At 55.3% G+C, this 17,801-nt stretch overlaps 7 protein-coding genes across 7 annotated transcripts; 3 read left to right on the top strand and 4 right to left on the bottom strand.

Annotated features, from left to right (window-relative positions):
• Positions 1-147: 147 nt before the first annotated feature.
• Positions 148-2,797, top strand: AYL99_04384 (dethiobiotin synthase; the record flags this gene model as incomplete). Its single annotated transcript, XM_018835898.1, has 3 exons — positions 148-311; positions 372-474; positions 536-2,797. 3 exons carry the CDS (start codon positions 148-150, stop codon positions 2,795-2,797), a joined length of 2,529 nt encoding a protein of 842 aa, XP_018695548.1.
• A 318-nt stretch (positions 2,798-3,115) lies between these two features.
• AYL99_04383 (hypothetical protein) lies at positions 3,116-5,827 on the bottom strand (the record flags this gene model as incomplete). The annotated part of the gene is made up of 2 exons (XM_018835897.1): positions 3,116-4,395; positions 4,498-5,827. The coding sequence occupies 2 exons, from the start codon at positions 5,825-5,827 to the stop codon at positions 3,116-3,118; spliced, it is 2,610 nt and encodes an 869-aa protein (XP_018695547.1).
• A 1,179-nt stretch (positions 5,828-7,006) lies between these two features.
• On the bottom strand, positions 7,007-9,462 carry AYL99_04382 (hypothetical protein; the record flags this gene model as incomplete). The annotated part of the gene is made up of 2 exons (XM_018835896.1): positions 7,007-9,283; positions 9,337-9,462. The coding sequence occupies 2 exons, from the start codon at positions 9,460-9,462 to the stop codon at positions 7,007-7,009; spliced, it is 2,403 nt and encodes an 800-aa protein (XP_018695546.1).
• Positions 9,463-9,837: 375 nt separating this feature from the next.
• Positions 9,838-10,994, top strand: AYL99_04381 (cytochrome c1, heme protein, mitochondrial; the record flags this gene model as incomplete). The annotated part of the gene is made up of 4 exons (XM_018835895.1): positions 9,838-9,912; positions 9,994-10,148; positions 10,203-10,265; positions 10,319-10,994. 4 exons carry the CDS (start codon positions 9,838-9,840, stop codon positions 10,992-10,994), a joined length of 969 nt encoding a protein of 322 aa, XP_018695545.1.
• A 338-nt stretch (positions 10,995-11,332) lies between these two features.
• Positions 11,333-12,981, bottom strand: AYL99_04380 (hypothetical protein; the record flags this gene model as incomplete). The annotated part of the gene is made up of 2 exons (XM_018835894.1): positions 11,333-12,694; positions 12,757-12,981. 2 exons carry the CDS (start codon positions 12,979-12,981, stop codon positions 11,333-11,335), a joined length of 1,587 nt encoding a protein of 528 aa, XP_018695544.1.
• Positions 12,982-13,211: 230 nt separating this feature from the next.
• Positions 13,212-16,160, top strand: AYL99_04379 (hypothetical protein; the record flags this gene model as incomplete). The annotated part of the gene is made up of 7 exons (XM_018835893.1): positions 13,212-13,733; positions 13,784-14,102; positions 14,150-14,190; positions 14,237-14,386; positions 14,439-14,558; positions 14,605-14,692; positions 14,725-16,160. The coding sequence occupies 7 exons, from the start codon at positions 13,212-13,214 to the stop codon at positions 16,158-16,160; spliced, it is 2,676 nt and encodes an 891-aa protein (XP_018695543.1).
• Positions 16,161-16,443: 283 nt separating this feature from the next.
• On the bottom strand, positions 16,444-17,618 carry AYL99_04378 (hypothetical protein; the record flags this gene model as incomplete). Its single annotated transcript, XM_018835892.1, has 2 exons — positions 16,444-17,321; positions 17,396-17,618. The coding sequence occupies 2 exons, from the start codon at positions 17,616-17,618 to the stop codon at positions 16,444-16,446; spliced, it is 1,101 nt and encodes a 366-aa protein (XP_018695542.1).
• Between the last annotated feature and the right edge of the window lie 183 nt (positions 17,619-17,801).

Raw genomic sequence — 17,801 nt, 5'->3', positions numbered from 1 at the left:
TGAGCTGCGAGCACTTTTACCATCCCTTGGCAGGAACAAATCTTAGCGGCTCGAAGCATCCCAATTCTCTGTCCTGTCCTCGGACCTTGTTCGCTCTTTTTTATATCTTTTTTGCTTTCTTTTCCTTTTCATCGGGTGCTGAGCGTGATGCTGTGGCGTGACCTGAAGGCATGGCAGGTCTATGGCGCCAATACAAACGTCGGCAAGACCATTGTGTCGACGCTGCTGTGTCGAGCTCTCCAGACTCCTGACCAGCGTGTGCTGTATTTGAAGCCTGTCTCCACTGGACCCCGGGACGAGGAAGATGTAGGGTCAGCTTCACGCACCCCATTTTAGGGCATGTACCGGGAAAGCTGACACCAGCTCGGCAGACACATCGACACCTTTGTGCCCGGGACGGTGTCGAAGAACATCTCGCAGTTCTCACGTCCATTGAGCCCCCATCTGGCGGCTCAATTGGACAAAGACCCATCGGTACGAGCGAGTTCTTGGGCACGTGAGTATCCGGGTCCACATAACGACTGACGAGTTCCAGATCCCGCGGTCAGATGCCTCAATACTGTCCAAAGTCAAGGCCATCCTGGGCAAGCATGTCGAGGCCGGAGGCCGGTATGCTTTCGTCGAGACTGCCGGGGGCGTCCTGTCCCCTGGCCCCTCCGGCACCGTCCAAGCCGATCTGTACCGACCGCTGAGACTCCCGACGATCCTGGTGGGAGACAGCAAGCTCGGCGGGATCGCGACCACCATCTCGGCCTTTGAGTCTTTGCATGTTCGGGGCTTCGACGTCGACTCGGTCGTGCTGTTTGACGACCCGGAGTGGGGCAACTTTGACTATCTCGACCAGTATTTCCGGCACCACGGCATCTCCACGTTTGCCCTGCCCAAACCGCCGCCGAAGCATCAGGATGGCGAAGAAGACAGGCGCGCCCTCTCGAGCTACTACGGCGGTTGGTCGAAGACGGGTGGCGCCCGAAACTTGGTCGACTTGCTCAACCAAAAGCACTTCTCCCGCGTCTCCAAGCTGACCTCGATGCCCTCCCAGGCGGAGGCGGTGATATGGCACCCCTTCCGCCAGCACGGAATCCCGCACAACATCATCGCCATCGACTCGGCGTACAGTGACCACTTCCAGACCTACAACCAAGAAGCAGACCCGGCACTCCAGGAGCCCAAGACCAGTGCGATGTCGGGACTGACTCCGTTGGCGGCACAACCTACCCCCAAATCGCTCCTCACACCCCTCTTCGATGCGTCTGCATCATGGTGGACACAGGGTCTCGGGCACGGCAATCCGAACATCGCGCTCACGGCAGCCCACGCGGCCGGTCGCTACGGCCACGTCATGTTCGCGCACGCCGTCCACGAACCCGCGCTCGACATATCCTACAACCTCTTGTCGACGCTGCAGAATCCGCGTCTGAGCCGGGTCTTCTTCACCGACAACGGCAGCACAGGGATGGAGGTCGCGGTGAAGATGGCGCTCCGGGCCTCCAGCCAGCGATACGGGTGGACCAAGGACGACGGCGGTGGTGTCCAAAACCCCGTGGCCATCTTGGGCCTGAAGGGCAGTTACCACGGCGACACCATCGGCGTCATGAACTGCTCCGAACCCAGCGTCTTCAACGAGAAGGTGGACTGGCACCAGCCGTGGGGCCACTGGTTCGATCCGCCGTCGGTGCTGATGCGGAACGGCGTGTGGGAACTCACGATGCCAGACGAGATGCACACCGCGACCGGGCCGCAGCGCTTCGAGTCCCTCCGCTCCCTCTTCGACTTCGATGCGCGGGCGGAAGACGCGAAACGGTACGAATCCCACATCACCGCGACACTCGAACGGCTCGTCCGCGACCAAGGCCGGCGCTTTGGCGCCCTGATCCTCGAGCCCATCATCATGGGCGCCGGGGGCATGATCTTCGTTGACCCCCTGTTCCAACGGACGCTCATCAAGACGATCCGAGCCAATCCCCAGCTGATCGCAGCCGGGGGCCAAATGCACTACGCAGCAGAGAGCGGTGGTGGCGGTGTGATGGAGTGGTCCGGCCTCCCTATCATCGCGGACGAAGTCTTCACGGGCCTCTACCGCCTCGGCCGCGCCAGCTCGTCGTCGTTCCTGTGTGCTTCCTCCGACTTCGACGGCCCTGCACCTTCGCCCTCGGAATCTCCCCAGCCGGCGCTGCCCCCCTCCATCGCGCCCGACATCTCCGTGCACGCCAAGCTCCTCACCGCGGGCCTCCTGCCGCTGGCCCTCACCACCGCGAGCGAGTCGATCTTCAACACGTTCCTCTCCGACTCCAAGACCGACGCCCTCTTGCACGGCCACTCCTACACCGCGCACCCCATCGGTTGCATGGTCGCCAACAAGGCCCTGGACGAGTACAGACGGATGGACACAAGTCGGGACGGCAGTTGGAGCCGCTTCAAGCGAGCTTGGGCGGGGCAGACACAACCATCAGCGAGATCCTCAGGGACGGAGGACCGTCCCGACATCTACTCCTTCTTCCCTCCGTCGCTCCTCCAGGAACTCTCCCATCATCCCCGCTTGACCGGCTGTTTCGCCCTGGGCACTGTCCTCGTCCTGAAAATGGCCGCCCCTCAAGGTTCAAGTGGAGGCTACACTTCGACAGCCTCCGCGGAGCTACAATCACGCCTGTTGACGTTGCTGGACGAGGACGGCTGTGGGATCCATTCGCGGGTCTTGGGGGATGTGATTTACTTCATGACGAGTTTGACTACGACAGCGGAGCAAGTTAAACGACTGGGAAGAACGCTGTTGAAGGCTCTGAATATGGGGCCCTGAGTATAAACTGCCGAGAGTCGCGCAAAGGGACGGTGCGAGGGTGAAAAGAAGTAAACTCACCTGTTCGTGTGTCGAGAAGGAATGCTCAATGCATATTAATATGAGGGTCTTGTACCAATCTAGCTTCGCTCTAACAATTCCGTTCTGGAGGAACCCGTCCTCTGGAAGGTGAAGGTGGGTAGGTGCACGACGTCAATCTCCTTGCGCCATCCACGACTCTCCTCCACAGCCACCAATCCCGCTTCTGTAGAAGCATAATAGACATTCATAGACGACGCCGCCAATCCGAAATCACAATCTCTCACGTTCAAAGCTTGGTCACTGATTTCCCTGGCCGGCCCATTTGACGTGCTTGGATTCCTGATTCGCTCTCTCTTTGCCCTTTGACTCCAGGGTATCGGTCTTGACCTCGACAGGAATCTGGTTGTCAGAGTTCCAGATCAAACCATTCTCTCCCACGAACCTTCTTTGGACTTGGCGGGGATGCGGCGCATAGATGCTATAGAGTTCAGCCAATCCATCTCTGTAGAAGAGCCAAACAGAAAGGCCACCGTTTTCACTTTGGACCGCAATGTCGTCCACAACCTGGTCACCAACATCAGCAATGACAGAGCCATCAAGCCGCATTGGCTCGCGAGCAGGGCTGTCGTCGCCTTCTGGGGCTTCTCGATCCCGGCTCTCGTCGCGATTCATCAAAGAGTCCATGATCAGATCACTTTGCCCAACAACACCAGAATTCTCGTCCCAGACGTCAGTCGGGCTTCTCTGGTCTTGCAGCCGTTCAAACACGTCAGAGGGAATATTGTAGAGCACGACCTGATCGGTGTCGTAGGCAACGACGAGCCTCAGACCCCACTCCAGGGCTTTGCCAAATGCATAGCAGCGTGGGGCAGGCGTTCGATCGTGCTGTCCGGGAGGAATGAACATGATCTTCCGATCAAGTTTCGTTGGACCTCCCAAAGGGGCGTCGCTACCCAAGCAGACTAAGCCACTATCCGGATCCGTGAAAAGAAGGTGGAGGCCGTCGCTGACGGGGATCGCATAAAAGTGATCACAATCCACCGTCCGCAAAACCCCTCGGCCTTCATCCGCTCGTTGCGGGGTGGATGAACCAGATAAGTCCTCTGAGCCACCGGCCGACCTCGGAAATGGGAGGCTTCCAAAGAACAATCTTGTCAGGCTTTGTCGTCGTCCAAGGTTGGGAGGGGTAGGCCAGTGCTTCGACTTGGCTGGTGTGCTGTCACTTCTTAGCAGCCGAGTGATGACAGGTCCTGCGGCACTTGATATCAATCTGAGCTTCTTTCTCGAGTCCACACCACGTCGTGGAGGAAGGAAATAGAGATAGTTGCTCGGCGCTGCAAGTGGAAACCAACGGTTGAGATGCTCCCCCGTAACAGCGTCGACCCAGTGAAGTTCGATGCCCATTCGACATCCAAACGCAACGCACTTTCGATTGGGGCAAATCGCCACGCTCTTCGGTGGGTCATTAGTTCCTCCGAGGTCAGTGTAAATGGCTGTTGCCCGAGTTTCGATCGGGATTCCCAAAAGATCTTGGACTTGGTCCGAGTCATCCATTCCGTACAACCCTTCCATCTCCTCTGGACTCTCCGAGCGACGCATCTCCTCGTCCTACAAGGATAGAGAACTTGACAGAGTCCCAGAAGTGGACGTCGATGGCGCAAGGCTGGAATGAGACATACCGACAGCATGCGTTTCATGTGAATTGAAGGGCAAGTTGACACTAGCCAGCGTTGACGGGTTTAAGTTGGTTGGACCGTGAATATCCTTTTGCACTCTCAAGCTCATTGTCTCGCCGGAACTATTCCGATATCTGGTCAGGATATGGCTGCCACGTAGATCCCACAGCATGCCGATGCGGCCTGACAGAAGAGCAGCAATGGAGTATCGTCCGAAGGTAGTATCCATGCTGACCTTCAACACTTCAATACCGGTGGCCAGCCTGACCACGGGGGCAAGCGGCTGCTCTGGATCACACAGGCTATAGACGGATATGTCGCCTCCCGAAACCACTAGGACAAAACTGCCACACGCTGACACCGTGAACCTGGGCGTTTTCCGTGGGGCGTGTGAGGTGAGGATCCTGGAGAAGTCGACCTCCTCGATGACTGACAGTCTAGACTGTGGGGAGGAATCACTGGGCAGGAGAAAGCCTCGCCAGTCAGGCGAGAGACGACTTTCGGTGGCCAATCTTTTGGAACATAGCCATTCTTTGTCGATGATATCTTCGGCGTCGGTCTGCATTGGGCCAAGGCAACTGTCCCAGCTTCGTCTCTTCCCCTCAATCGACCCACGCATTCGCTCGAGATCTGTGGCCAACGCAGCTCGACAGCCGCTTGCCCTAAGCATAGCTTCCAGGAGTTTGCGATCTAAGCTGACTAAGAACCAGGCTTTACACGTATGGCGGGCTGCGTCAAAGCTAGAGGGATCTAAGTAGGAAAAGACTTCCTTGAGTATTTCTCGCGGAAGCAGATACGCTCCGGGGAATTTGGGTTGAGGAAGATGCGCATGCCAATGGCGGCAGACTAGTCGCATAGTCTTGTATTCGTCAAACGTTAGATGCTGGAGCACCGTATCGACAACCCTCTGGGGATAAAAGAGGTCCAGATTCGACCCCGCTTGGCTGGCTTTTCTATATGTCCTAGACACCGACGGCTGACGGGTAAGAGCAGTCGCGAAGGAGTCGGTGTCACTGTCTGCAGAATCGTCGTCGTCATTGTACCTGGTGTTGAAATGAAGTCTTGCCAGCGTGTCTCGGTGACCGGCAAAAGCATTTGGGCGGAGGTATGCTGTGGCATCAGAAGAGGTGGAGGTCTTTCTGGACGAGGATTCTTCGGGAGTGAACGGATTGACAAAAGTAGCGGGTTCTCTTTCTCTCCAGTTCAAATGGTCGTCAGACAAGAAGTGCACTACAGATGGCGGGGGTGGTTGTTCCTTGAAATCGATGACACTGGAGGTCCGACCGATTGGGGTGGAAGCAGGTTCATCGGGGCCATCACATGCGCCGTCCATTGTGTTCATCACACCGAATCCAGTTCGATCAGGTCTCTGGCCAGCCGGGAACCCCTCTTCCTCAACTGAAGCTGTCGTGCCTTGTAAGACAAAGAGGTTTGATGCGGCGGAGTTTGTTAAAGGACGCGGACGAAAGCCATAGGACTGCTTGGTGAGGGCAACAGCAAGTGACTTTGAAGGGCAAAGCTGCTTTGGGTGCGAGTCTCGGATAGGATCTGCGTGATCTTTTGTAAGTCCACAACAGACAATGGGGCAATCGAGCGAAATTTCAATGACGCCGCAGGCCTGACTGGAAACAACGGCGACTTTTTCTCGATCCTGGCGTTCATTTGGCTGGCGATGATCTTCTGGACCGCGTGGACGTTTTGAGCCAGGGCGAGATATACCGGGCAAACCAGCGCCGTGCAAGTCAAGGCTTGAGCGCTGGATTGGACAATCTGCAGGATGAATCAACCCTGAACGTGCTCTTTCCTGGCTTCGACTCGTGGTCTCTGCTCGACAGCCGGGCATGAAGTCTTCCGCAGAGGGTGAGGGTCGGTCCTCCTGCCAGAAGTGGTGGCTGGCAGGGTAGAGCATCCTGAGATCGCGGTCGTGCACAGATGCAAAGCCTCGAGACACGAGGATCTCGAAAGCCAGGATGGCAGCAGCTAAATTGGATCCAAGTAGTGATAAAGAGAATGGATGTAACGGGAGAAATGGAACAAACGAGAGCGTCGAGATAAAGATAGGTGTGGAAATAGGAAGCAAGAGGTTCTGGCCGTAGAGGGCCGAGAGAAACCAGAGCTGACGGACCGACTTGCGCAGCCATCGAGCTGCAACTGCAGAATGATTGAATGACGTGACCCAGACGAGAGCATTGAACTTGCCTGAACTCGAGCGGCCGTAGGAATGGCTGTCAGTTGCGCCTGTACAATATGAAGGAGAAAGAGCAACCCTCCAAGCTGGATGTCATGACGGGAACGAGCTGTCTCGGGAACCTGCTCAGCTGGCCAGTGTTCTGTGTGATTGTCCAGCTGGTTGACACATTATATATTACTGCGTAGAGTCAGGGGTATGAAGATGATCTGGGTGACAACTGTGTACATGGGTATCTCTGAAGAAGACGACGACAAATTCAATCACTTCGCTTGCTATGCTCCAAGGAAAGGTTGAAACGAATACTCCTCTAATCTCAATCTCTCACTCGTTCGGAGGGCGTCCATGTCCGGGTTTCCTTATCCATAGGGTCTCCAGAGGCTGGACGAGATTCGGGTTAATATAGCGGAGACCAGATTCAGGGTCTGTATCGACAGCTCGCCCATATTCGGTATCTCTGTCCCACGATGACTCTGGCGGCGTGGGTAGTTGAGGTGTGCCTGGACGATCGATGCTTCGAAGCGCGATGAACCGCATCAGAGGCACGTATGTCCGTTGGAAATATATAGTAAACCAAATAGTACCGGCCAACAAAGGGGCCAGAAATAACGAGGCGGTCAGAGCGCCCCGGAGCGCCAGAATACCCGTCATCGCAACTTGGAAGAGAACCAGTCCGGTAATGACTCGGTTGCAGATCATCGGCCAGGCTCGACCGGTGGAATGCTGGCGATGTTCCATGGCGTAGAGCAGCTGATATTTGTAGATGAAGCCGCCAATGAGGAAGTACACCAAGCCGAACAAAGTGATCATCCACGAGGCAGGAAGGACGCTGTACACAATGCAAATGATGAATATGAGCATGGTTTGCGGCAAGTAGAAGCCATAACTGAAGATCGGCGGCTGAGACAACTCTGCATAGTCCCGGGGTGTCTTTGCGCTGATGAGGTAGAATGGATACAGTGCGACCGAGCCGAATTCGAGCAGCCGGAAAGGCAGGAGACCCAGGCCTTGGAGTACAATCAGATTGACATAAAAGGGTGAAAGCTGCTCAAGAGCTTTGGCGACCGCATACGCAATTCCTGCAGTGTCTCGCAGGATGTCTCGTAGATCCTGCCAGAAGTCGTAGAAGGTAGTGGCAGAACCCCAGATGGTGAAGACGATAAAGAGGTTAAAAAAGATAAAGAAGAAGTTTTTGGATATCACTGACATCTCGACATCGCCCTGGGATGTCATGCCTTGCTGATTGGCGAGCCAATCGTATAGGTAGGGCACGGCCAATGCCAATACGGAGAATAACAAGGTTGGCAGACCTGTCTGGACCAGCGAGCGGATAATCGGATGATCTTCGAGGGCGGCTGCAAGGCCGGGTAGCACTTTGTCAATGACCTCGATACTGAGAAGACCTGCCAGAGGAGCAACGAGGGCAGCCCAGAGGATAGTCAGGAGGCCGATAAAGACCATTATGGTCCATGACCGGACCATGCGGTGATTCCTGGAGAGGTATGTGTTCTTCCACACCACGTCGGCCGGTGGCGGCGCTAAGCTCGCAAGGAGCTGTCCGGGTTTTGGGTCGAGAATCGCTTGTACGGCCATTTGGCACGCAGCCGTCGATTCCATGGTGACAAAGGCCAACGGTGTCGGTTTGAATTCAGAGTTTCTCAGGGCGTTAACCTTCTCGTCCATCACTCGCAGCTTCTCCTCGTAGTAGTTGATTGCGTCGATCTTCTTGCTGTAGATTTTGAGTGGCCCATATCGAAGAGTGACCGTTGGCCGTTTCCTGCCCACGGGCGTCGCGTGAACCTGTTCCATCTCCGAGCGCGAAAGCAGAGCTCCGCTCTCTTCATCGCCATCAAGAAGATCACGTTCCCGATGAACTCGGCGAGAATGGCGCAGCGAATGGCTGTGACCCAGATATGCTGCCCATGATTGTTCGAGTTTGCGCAAGCACGCCATGCGCCTCGACATGAGTTCATCCAAATTGCGCCAGTCTCGACACAGCATGACGCTATCCACTTTCCCAATCTGCAGATCCTCAATGAAGTTCTTGATTGCCTCCTCCGACCTTAGATCCTTTGGGATGCCCGACAAGCGCAGGGTTCGATCGGTAATGGTGGACTGAGTCCCAAGATAGGCTTGTCTGATCCGAATGATAGTCGAGGTCTCAACAATCAAGAGGGCTATAGCCACACCAGTGAAAAAGTAGGCGAACACGACATACATCCACAGATAGCTGTCATCCTTCTCGAGCTTGGGCTTCTTGGGCCTCTTCTCCTCATCGGCAAATGCAAACGCAGGCTCGAGGAATGGCACCGTGCCATTAATGGGCGGGTAAGGCAGTTCGCCAGTGTACCGGTAATTGACGGGCAGGATGATGGTGAGGGAGAAGAACAAGGTGATGGAGAGGAATTTGATGGCATATCGGAAGAAGGACAGAAAGGCGTAGGCATCAAGGCCGGCGGAGGCCAGAACCTCTGCGTCCGAGATCCTCAGCAGCACCGGGATCCATCCGAACAGCGACTTGGGGAGGTCGGGTAAACGCGAGGCTGCGCCGGAGTGTTTCTTGCGCGCATGGTAGAGGCTCGTCCACTTGGGCCGAAGCACCTGTAGATCGTCAATAACCAGAAAAGAGCAACGTGGGAGTAAGGACGACGTACACAGAAGGAAAGGAATGCACTCAGTCCGAAGACAACCGAGATGATGACTTGGGTGTTGAAGTCGCGCTGGTTGGTGCTCTTGAACTGGTCATTCCACGAGGGATTTTTGGTTCCACTCATCGACATCACACCCTGCAGCAATCGGTGCCGCAAGGACGAGGTAGAGCTTGTCAGTCTGGAGTTGAAACCAGTGCCGTCGGTTGACAGTGGACGAGAAATCAAAGAGTGACGGACTGTGACCTCGCTGGCAGGTCACGTGTCATCCCCGGCTGCTGCCGCTTCCAGCCAGGATTTGAAGATCGAGGAATCAGCCAATCACAGCGAGCGTAAATGAGCCCCCGGAAAATGTAGCTTCAAGCTTCGACTCTCGACATCCTCTCCTCCTCCACGATCTGTGCCAAGTCACTCTTTTCTCCTTCCACCCTTCACGACTCACCCTCCTCTCTGCGCCTTTGCACGGCTAGTCCACCGTCTGTCGAGGGCATAAGGCTTCTGGACACGATGTTGGCCACGTCGGCCGTCCGCGGTGCCCCATTGAGGGTGGCTGCCCGAACCATTGTCCGAAAGACCACAACTGTCAGTCCACCACTCTTTGCATATCTGATGGAAGCGCGTGAGTGTGCTTCGACTAGATCTATGACTGACGACGATTTTTAGCGTGCTGCATCTTCGAGCGCCTCCGAAGCCTCCTCCTCTCCCTTCTACCTTACACTGGGCGCTTCTGCTGCGACGGCAGCTACAGCAGGCTCCATCGCCTGGTACTATCATCTGTTCGGTCAAGATGTCTATGCCATGACACCCGCAGAAGAGGGGTAAGCTCCAAACCAGTGATGGAGAGCTACAGTCGACTGACAGCAGGGCTCAAGGTTACACCCGACCCAGTACCCGTGGGAGCACGTAAAATGGACAAAAACATTCGACCACGCCGCGTAAGAGCTATCAAAAACAATGGCGTCGAGCATTTCGAGTTGACATTTGGCAGTCTCCGAAGAGGGTTCCAAGTTTACCGTGAAGTCTGCGCCGCCTGTCACTCTCTGAAGCGAATCCCATACCGGTCACTGGTCGGCACGATAATGACCGTCGACGAAGCCAAGGCTATGGCCGAAGAAAACGAATACGACACTGAGCCCAATGATGAGGGAGAGATTGAGAAGCGACCCGGCAAGCTGTCTGACTACATCCCGTCTCCGTACAAGAACGACGAAGCCGCCCGTGCCGCCAACAATGGGGCCCTTCCTCCGGATCTATCTCTTATGGTTAAGGCCCGTCACGGCGGCTGCAACTATATCTTCAGCTTGCTGACCGGCTACCCGGAGGAACCTCCCGCCGGTGCGAGTGTCCAGTCTGGCCTGAACTTCAACCCGTATTTCCCCGGTACCGGCATAGCGATGGCTCGTGTTCTTTACGACGGATTGGTTGAATACGAAGACGGCACGCCCGCCACCAGCTCGCAAATGGCCAAAGACGTGGTTGAGTTCCTGAACTGGACTGCGGAACCGGAGATGGACGAGCGCAAGAAGATGGGCTTCAAGGTCCTGATCATCGGCACTGCCCTGTTAGCCCTGAGTGGTTGGATCAAGCGGTACAAGTGGGCACCCATCAAGACGAGGAAGATTGTCTACAATCCTCCTGGACAGAAACCCGGGTTTAGAATGTAAGAGGGGTAGATCAGAGACGGACGGCGGAAGAAGTTGTTGGAACGGTTTATTGTCGTCTGGGAAAAAGTCGATGGCCACCAACCGGCGGATGGGGTGGGCAAGGCGATGGTTGCTTGTAACAAACCAGAATCATACAGAATTCACAGAATCCAAAAACAACTGCACATATTTCATTGAAAATCCAATCTTTTACCTTGACACTTTTTTTTATATCGTGGGGTATCACTCCAGAGTCATCATCATCACGTCTGTCCTGTACCCCATACGCCTAGCCATTAAAATACCCGTAACAAATCCATCGTCGTGTCCAAGGTGGTCACGTCGATCTTGGGACGGACTCAATGCTTCCATAACTTGACAAGCTTATCCTTTCCACCGCTGGCCACACAAGTGCCATCAACCGACCAGTCCAGAGCGAACACCTCATCCTTGTGTCCCGGTAGATCCATCTTCAACTTTCCTGTCTTCACATCCCACACCTTGACGGTGGTGTCTTTACTCGAACTGGCCAGCAGCCGACTGTCACTGGACCATGCGCACATGTACACAGCTCCCACGTGGCCTCGCAGGGTGCAGATGAATTTGCCATCTCGACTGTTCCACAGCTTGACGCTGTTGTCGAAACTTGCCGACGCAATGTAGTGGCCGTCCGGGGAAAAGGACACATGGAGGACTTGCTTTTGGTGGCCCAACAAGCGCGCAACAGGCTTGGGAGTCGCCTTCGAGTCCGGGTCGAAAGAAGACGGTTCCCACAGGAAGATGGTGTTGTCATCCGACGCAGAGATGAGTCTCTCCACCAGCTTTCCGTCCTGCCGAGCCGCTTCTTCGAACCGCTGTTTCGCCTTGGCCACTTTTTCTTCGGTTGACGACGGAGACTTACCGGTGTGGTCGTGATAAGACGTCCGGATGGCAAAGTCGGTGGAGAGAGAGAGGTGGTTGACCCAGTGAGTGTGCGAGGACAATGTGTGTAAGCAATTCCACGTCCGCGAATTCCATATTTTGATCGTTTTATCTTGGGAGGCGGTGAATACTCGATGAAGCCCGCCCCATCGCACACAAGTCACCGACCCCTTATGGCCAGAAAGGGTCTGCTCAATGCGCCGAAGCGGGATGTCCCAGATCCTTACTGTGCCATCTTTTGAGGCTGACGCCAGGCGGGGCTTCCCAGGCGCCTGGTTGTGATATGGTTCCCATGAGAGGCTTGTGATCCATTTGGTGTGCGCCTTCAACGGCCCGCCGAGAGACTCTCCTGTTTTTGGGTCCCACAGCCGCACGGTGTTGTCCATGCTTCCAGTCGCAAGGATTTTGCCATCTGGAGACCATGAAACCGCAAGCACCCAACTCGTGTGTCCCTTCAGAGTATGTAACGGTGTTCCGGTATCGCAGTCCCATATCCGTGCAGTGTTGTCCCCACTCCCCGTGGCCATCCTCGAAGATGTCTCCGGCGAGAATGCAGTCGCGAGGATGGCTTCACCGTGCCCTGCTATTGACGCGGAACATCTTGAAACAGCCCGGACGCGGAATACAGCCTGAGGAGTGAACTGGAGGATGATATTGTCTTCCGTAGTCTTCAAGCCCGGCTTGAGGATGGAGTTGTATAGGTCATTTTGTACATCGACAATGGCGTTCGGACCTTCATGGGTAGTCGGAATTCGATCGATCTGGAAGAAGAAGCGGTAGGGCAGTCGCTCGCCGGGATCCTAAAAAAAATAAAATTTCAGCATTCTGGGGCCCGTCGCTGGTTTCAGTTGGATCTCCATACATGGCCCTGTATGGTATTCAGCAGCGTCTCGAGGTTTTTGACAGTGGCATCTTTGACAGGGACAGCGACCACAGATCCCGTTGACTTTCCCGTGCTCTGGTCGACAAATTGCACTCTCACACTGCCCAAGTTGTCGGGTATCTTTGATTCTTCAAGTGCCCTCTCTGCCCTCTCCTCTGCAGCGATCTTTTGCCGTTTACTGGGAGGCGGCGCTAGGGTGGCCATCCTGGCTGGTGTGCTGGGAACTGGCTCAAGACTTTCTTCTGCGTGCTGCTGCTCCTCAAAAAATTGTTGTAGATGCGACGTGGGATTCAGCCTCGTGAGGGGAACACATATCCGCGGCAAACCTTCCTCTTTCGTTCGCTGCTCCGATCCCAACTTCTGCCTTCTTTCTTCCAATTCTCACCTGTAACCGTGCATAGATCTTATGCCTTGCTTCAAAGCAATGAATGAATATGGCGTCCAGGCCACAGTCAACCTCTGCCAGCAGCAGAAATTCTCGGACAACAAGACTAACAACCAGTACTTCTGGGCCACAGACGGGGAGCAGGTCCCGCCCCAGAACTGCAGCGACCTCCACCAGCTACAGTGACAATGAAATCATCTGTGCCATCAGCGAGTCGCGAGGCGTATCTCCTACCGTTGGCCTCTCCTTTGTCAATGTTTCCACTTCTGAAGCTGTCCTTTGCCAGTTCGCTGACACCCAAACCTACGCTCGCACATGCCACAAGATCAAAGTCTTTGCTCCCTCGGAGATCATCTACATGAAGACTGCCGAAGATTCGAACCTCATCTCGATTGTTGCCGAGAACCTTGAAGTAGAAAAGTTTGATATTGTCATGACTGGGATCGAGCGTAAATACTGGTCTGAGAGTAGTGGCCATGAATACGTCGATCAACTGGCGTTTCCGGATGACCTGGAATCATTGAAGCTGTCTATCGCTGGAAACTACTTTGCAACATGCTGTTTTTCGGCAGTAGGTTGCAAGTAGACGTTATTTCTCCTGTGTTTTCCTGACAAAGACAGGCCTTGAAGTACATCGACCTGGCCATGGAATTGGCGTTCGCTCCACAAACGCTTCGGATCAAGTTCGAACCCTCAGAAGGCTCGACCATGATTGATCTCTCCACAATGGCCTCGCTTGAGTTGATCCAGAACCTCCAGAACGACAAATCTCGAGACTGTCTCCTTGGATTGTTGAATCAGACTTTGACACCAATGGGCGCTCGGTTCCTGCGAAGCAATGTCCTGCAGCCCTCAACGGACGCGGAAAAGATCAGAAAGAGGCAGCAAGCTCTCAGCGAACTCTCATCCAAGGAAGACATGTTCTTTGCAGTTCGATCCGGTACTAGATCTGTCTCGTGACAAGGACTTGCTGACGGGGAAGAACAGCTCTGAAATCCTTCGTTGATGCCGATCGTGTGCTTGCTGCGGTTTGTGGTTGAAATGTTCGATTCTTTCCCATGCTAAGTGATACAGCTCGTCATCATTTCAACAAGACAGGATTTTCATTATATGGAGCAATCGATCAATAATGTTCTCATGCTCAAGACTCTGGTGGATGGGATCAAACCGGTCTGTCAGGCTCTTGCCGGCGCAAATAGCGAAGAGCTCCAGATGATACGCCAGGTGACTTGGAATCCGCTCGCTGGACATTTATTTCGTCTAATTGTTATACAAGCTCTGCGACGCAGGAAATTACTCTCAAGTGGAGAATCTGCTCGGACGGTGTCTGAATGCCGATGTACGGTATTCATCAAAACCACTTGATCTACGAAACCAGAGGGTCTATGGCATTCAGGTATGGTAAGCAAGGAGGAATTGCTAGTCAGACTAATACAGTGCAGGCCGGAGTCAACAGTTTCCTCGACGTGGCCCGTCAGGCGTACAAGGAGCTGAACGCAGATGTCAACGACATGTTTGACCGCCTCAAGCGTATGGAGCAGTCCAGGCTGAGAAAATTACAGTTGATGACTCGCTCTATGTAGAAGAGAGCGAGATCTCTCTCGAACTCAGATACGATTCCGACCGACACTACTACCTCCGCTTCCCCGCCAGCGAGATCATGGATAAGTCCATGCCTGAAACGTTCATCAACACCTACAAGAAGAACAAATACATTGAATGCCAGACACTGGATCTCATGAAGATGAACCAGAAGATCAAGGACGCCCACAACGAAGTGATCTGCCTGTCTGACGCCACCGTGCAAGAGCTCATCGACGAGGTTCGTAGCTCAATCCACCCGCTCTTCAAGATCAGCGAGTCCATCGCCATGCTCGACATGCTCGCCGGGTTCGCGCAACTTGTCACGACATCCATGAACGAGTACGTCCAGCCTGAGCTCCATTTGGACTCGTTCATGATCAAATCCGGCCGCCACCCGATTCGCGAGAAGCTGCAACATCAAGATGACAGATTTGTGCCCAACGACGTGTACGCCACGCCACAAAATCGCTTCCACATCATCACCGGATGCAACATGAGCGGGAAATCGACCTACATCCGCTCCGTTGCGCTGATGGCTGTGATGGCACAGATCGGCTGCTTCGTGCCCGCCGAGTACGCCTCCTTTCCCCTCTCGCACGAAATCTTTGCTCGCATCTCAACTGACGACAACATCGAAGCCAACGTCTCCACGTTTGCCTCGGAGATGCGGGAAATGGCGTTCATCTTGCGCAACCTGTCTCCGCACAGTCTGGTCCTCATCGACGAGTTAGGCCGCGGCACCAGCACGACAGACGGGTTGGCCATCGCCATCGCCATCGCCGAGCAGCTGATCGAGTCCAAGGCGTACGTCTGGTTCGTGACACACTTTCGCGACTTACCACGCATCCTGGCCGATCGCGCGGGCGTCGCCAACCTGCATCTGTCCACAGACATCAGCGAGGACTACTCGAAGATGACGATGCGGTACAAGATCGCCGACGGGTACGAGCAAGAGAAGTTCTACGGGCTGGCCCTCGCCAGAGCGATCGGCCTGCCGGGCGATGTGGTCGACATGGCCACGAGTGTTTCGGAAGCTCTGCACGAACGGAGTGAAGCGAGGAAGCGAGACCCCCGGGCCACGGCGCTGGCCCGGAAGAGGAAACTGGTCCTGAACGTCAAGGAGCAGCTGGGCCATGCCCGCGAGACGGCCGTCCGGGGCGCGGCCAGTGGTGGTGCGGAGGCGTTGCGGAGTTGGCTGAAGAAGCTGCAGTGGGAGTTCACCGTGCGCATGGCCGCGATCGATGCGGACGTGGCAGCGGCGGCTGGTGCTTCAGAGCATGGGGATGAGTCCGGGGGGGAAGGAGACAAAGACGAGGACGAAGACGAAGACGAACAAGAGACGGACGAGGAGGAGGATGAGGAGGAAATTGAACCAGAAGACCCTTTCCACGGCGAAGACGCTCCGTCGGAGTAGGCATAGTAGGTTCCATGCCCAGCAGCACCACCAGGGATTTTCTCAAAGAGATGGGCACGACAGGACGTAAAAGGTGGATCAAGGAACGGACGGGAGCTAGCTATCGCAAAGGTGTTGTCTTCGCCTGTCCGGTTCTATCTTTTTTGACGTTGTCTCTTCTCATCTGATGTATCGAGTTAGAAACATAGCCGATACTTTCTTTCCGTAGTAGACAAGGCATCTCAAGAATTGACACTTCGAGCCTGCCCTTAGTTCTCCATTGATTGATTGGCATGCGTGCCCGCTACAGTGTCCAAATGACGACCCGTCCATCGACGCCACTCGTGCTGAACTTGGTCACGCCGCCGCCAGGACCTCCCTGGAACGCGCGGATCGTGTTGATCGTGTTCTGATGCGTCGTGCTCAGCTGTGTGTCGTCCTTGACTTTGCCCTTGAGGTCCATCTGCCGGAACATGTTCAGCGCGGACTCCTCTCTCATGGCGCCACCCATGCCCGGGCGCTTCTGCATCTCGACGCTGCCCACCAGCTCCCACCCTTGCTCAGTCCCCCGGAAGCGGAAGCACTCGCAGTCGTACCCCGCGGCGAGGATCTCGGCTTCGCCGTTCCAAATCAGCGACGTGAAGGGAAGGGTCTGCGTCGAGATGCTCAGCATCGCTTTAGGCGGCTGATCCGGCCCGCTAGGGTACACCACGGTAATGCTGCTGTCGTGGGCGGCGAACGCCAAAGCATCCCCGCTCGGCGAGAAGGACACGGCATGAACCCACCCCGCCGCATCGTTCAAGTACTCGCCACACACTGTGTTGAAGGGTAGTCTCTCCCCCCAGACGCTCGGCTCAGGACGTTCGTCGATGCCCTTGATGAAACCCGAAAACACCCTGGCGTGGCTGTCCGTCGACCCGGCCGCCAACAGCACGCTGTTCGGGTGCCACGACACGGTGGTGATGGTGCTCCGGATGGGCTTTTTCAGGTGCTTCGAGACCCACCAGTCATTCTCCTCTTCAAAGTAGCACACCGCAATAACGCGGGCGCCCGAGCCCACGGCGAACTTCTTCTCTGAGGGGGACCAGCGCACGAAGGTGGCGGCACGGTTGATGCGGAGGAGCACGAGGGTCGGCTTCCACTCGCCGGACGGGGCGGGTTCCCAGACGTAGGCGTTGCGATCTAGTATGGGTAATGCGAGGATGCGTCAGTCAATCTGCATGGAACCGGTGGAAACATCAGCGAGAGTCAATCACCTTGAGAACAAGTCACAATCATGCCACTGTTGGGCGCAATGTCCACGCTCGTAACGGTCTTGTCGTGGCCCTTCAATTCATCCTTCAAGGCGAACTTGGAGCCGGACCGGTGGTACAGCTCGACATTGTTCTCCCGCGCCACGGCGAGAGTTTGGCGGTCAGCTGAGAAGGAATGGTCGGCGATGGGGTGGTGGAAGAGGTGGTGGACTTCTGGTCCAGACATTGTGAGTGCAGGAGCGATAGGAGTGGCTCTCTACTATCGCCGTAAGGGTGAGGGTTAAGAAAGATGAAGCGAGAGAGAAGGAGAGAGAGAGTGTGTGTGTATGTGGTCGGATTGGAAGTGGGATGAAGCAGGTCGAGGAGGGATGACGCCGGACCGGCTAATCTTCGGCGCTTCAGCCTTCCG

The sequence above is a fragment of the Fonsecaea erecta genome, assembly GCF_001651985.1.
Source record: "Fonsecaea erecta strain CBS 125763 chromosome Unknown Scaff3, whole genome shotgun sequence".
Taxonomy (NCBI): domain Eukaryota; kingdom Fungi; phylum Ascomycota; class Eurotiomycetes; order Chaetothyriales; family Herpotrichiellaceae; genus Fonsecaea; species Fonsecaea erecta.
This window is presented reverse-complemented; position numbering and strand designations above follow the sequence as displayed.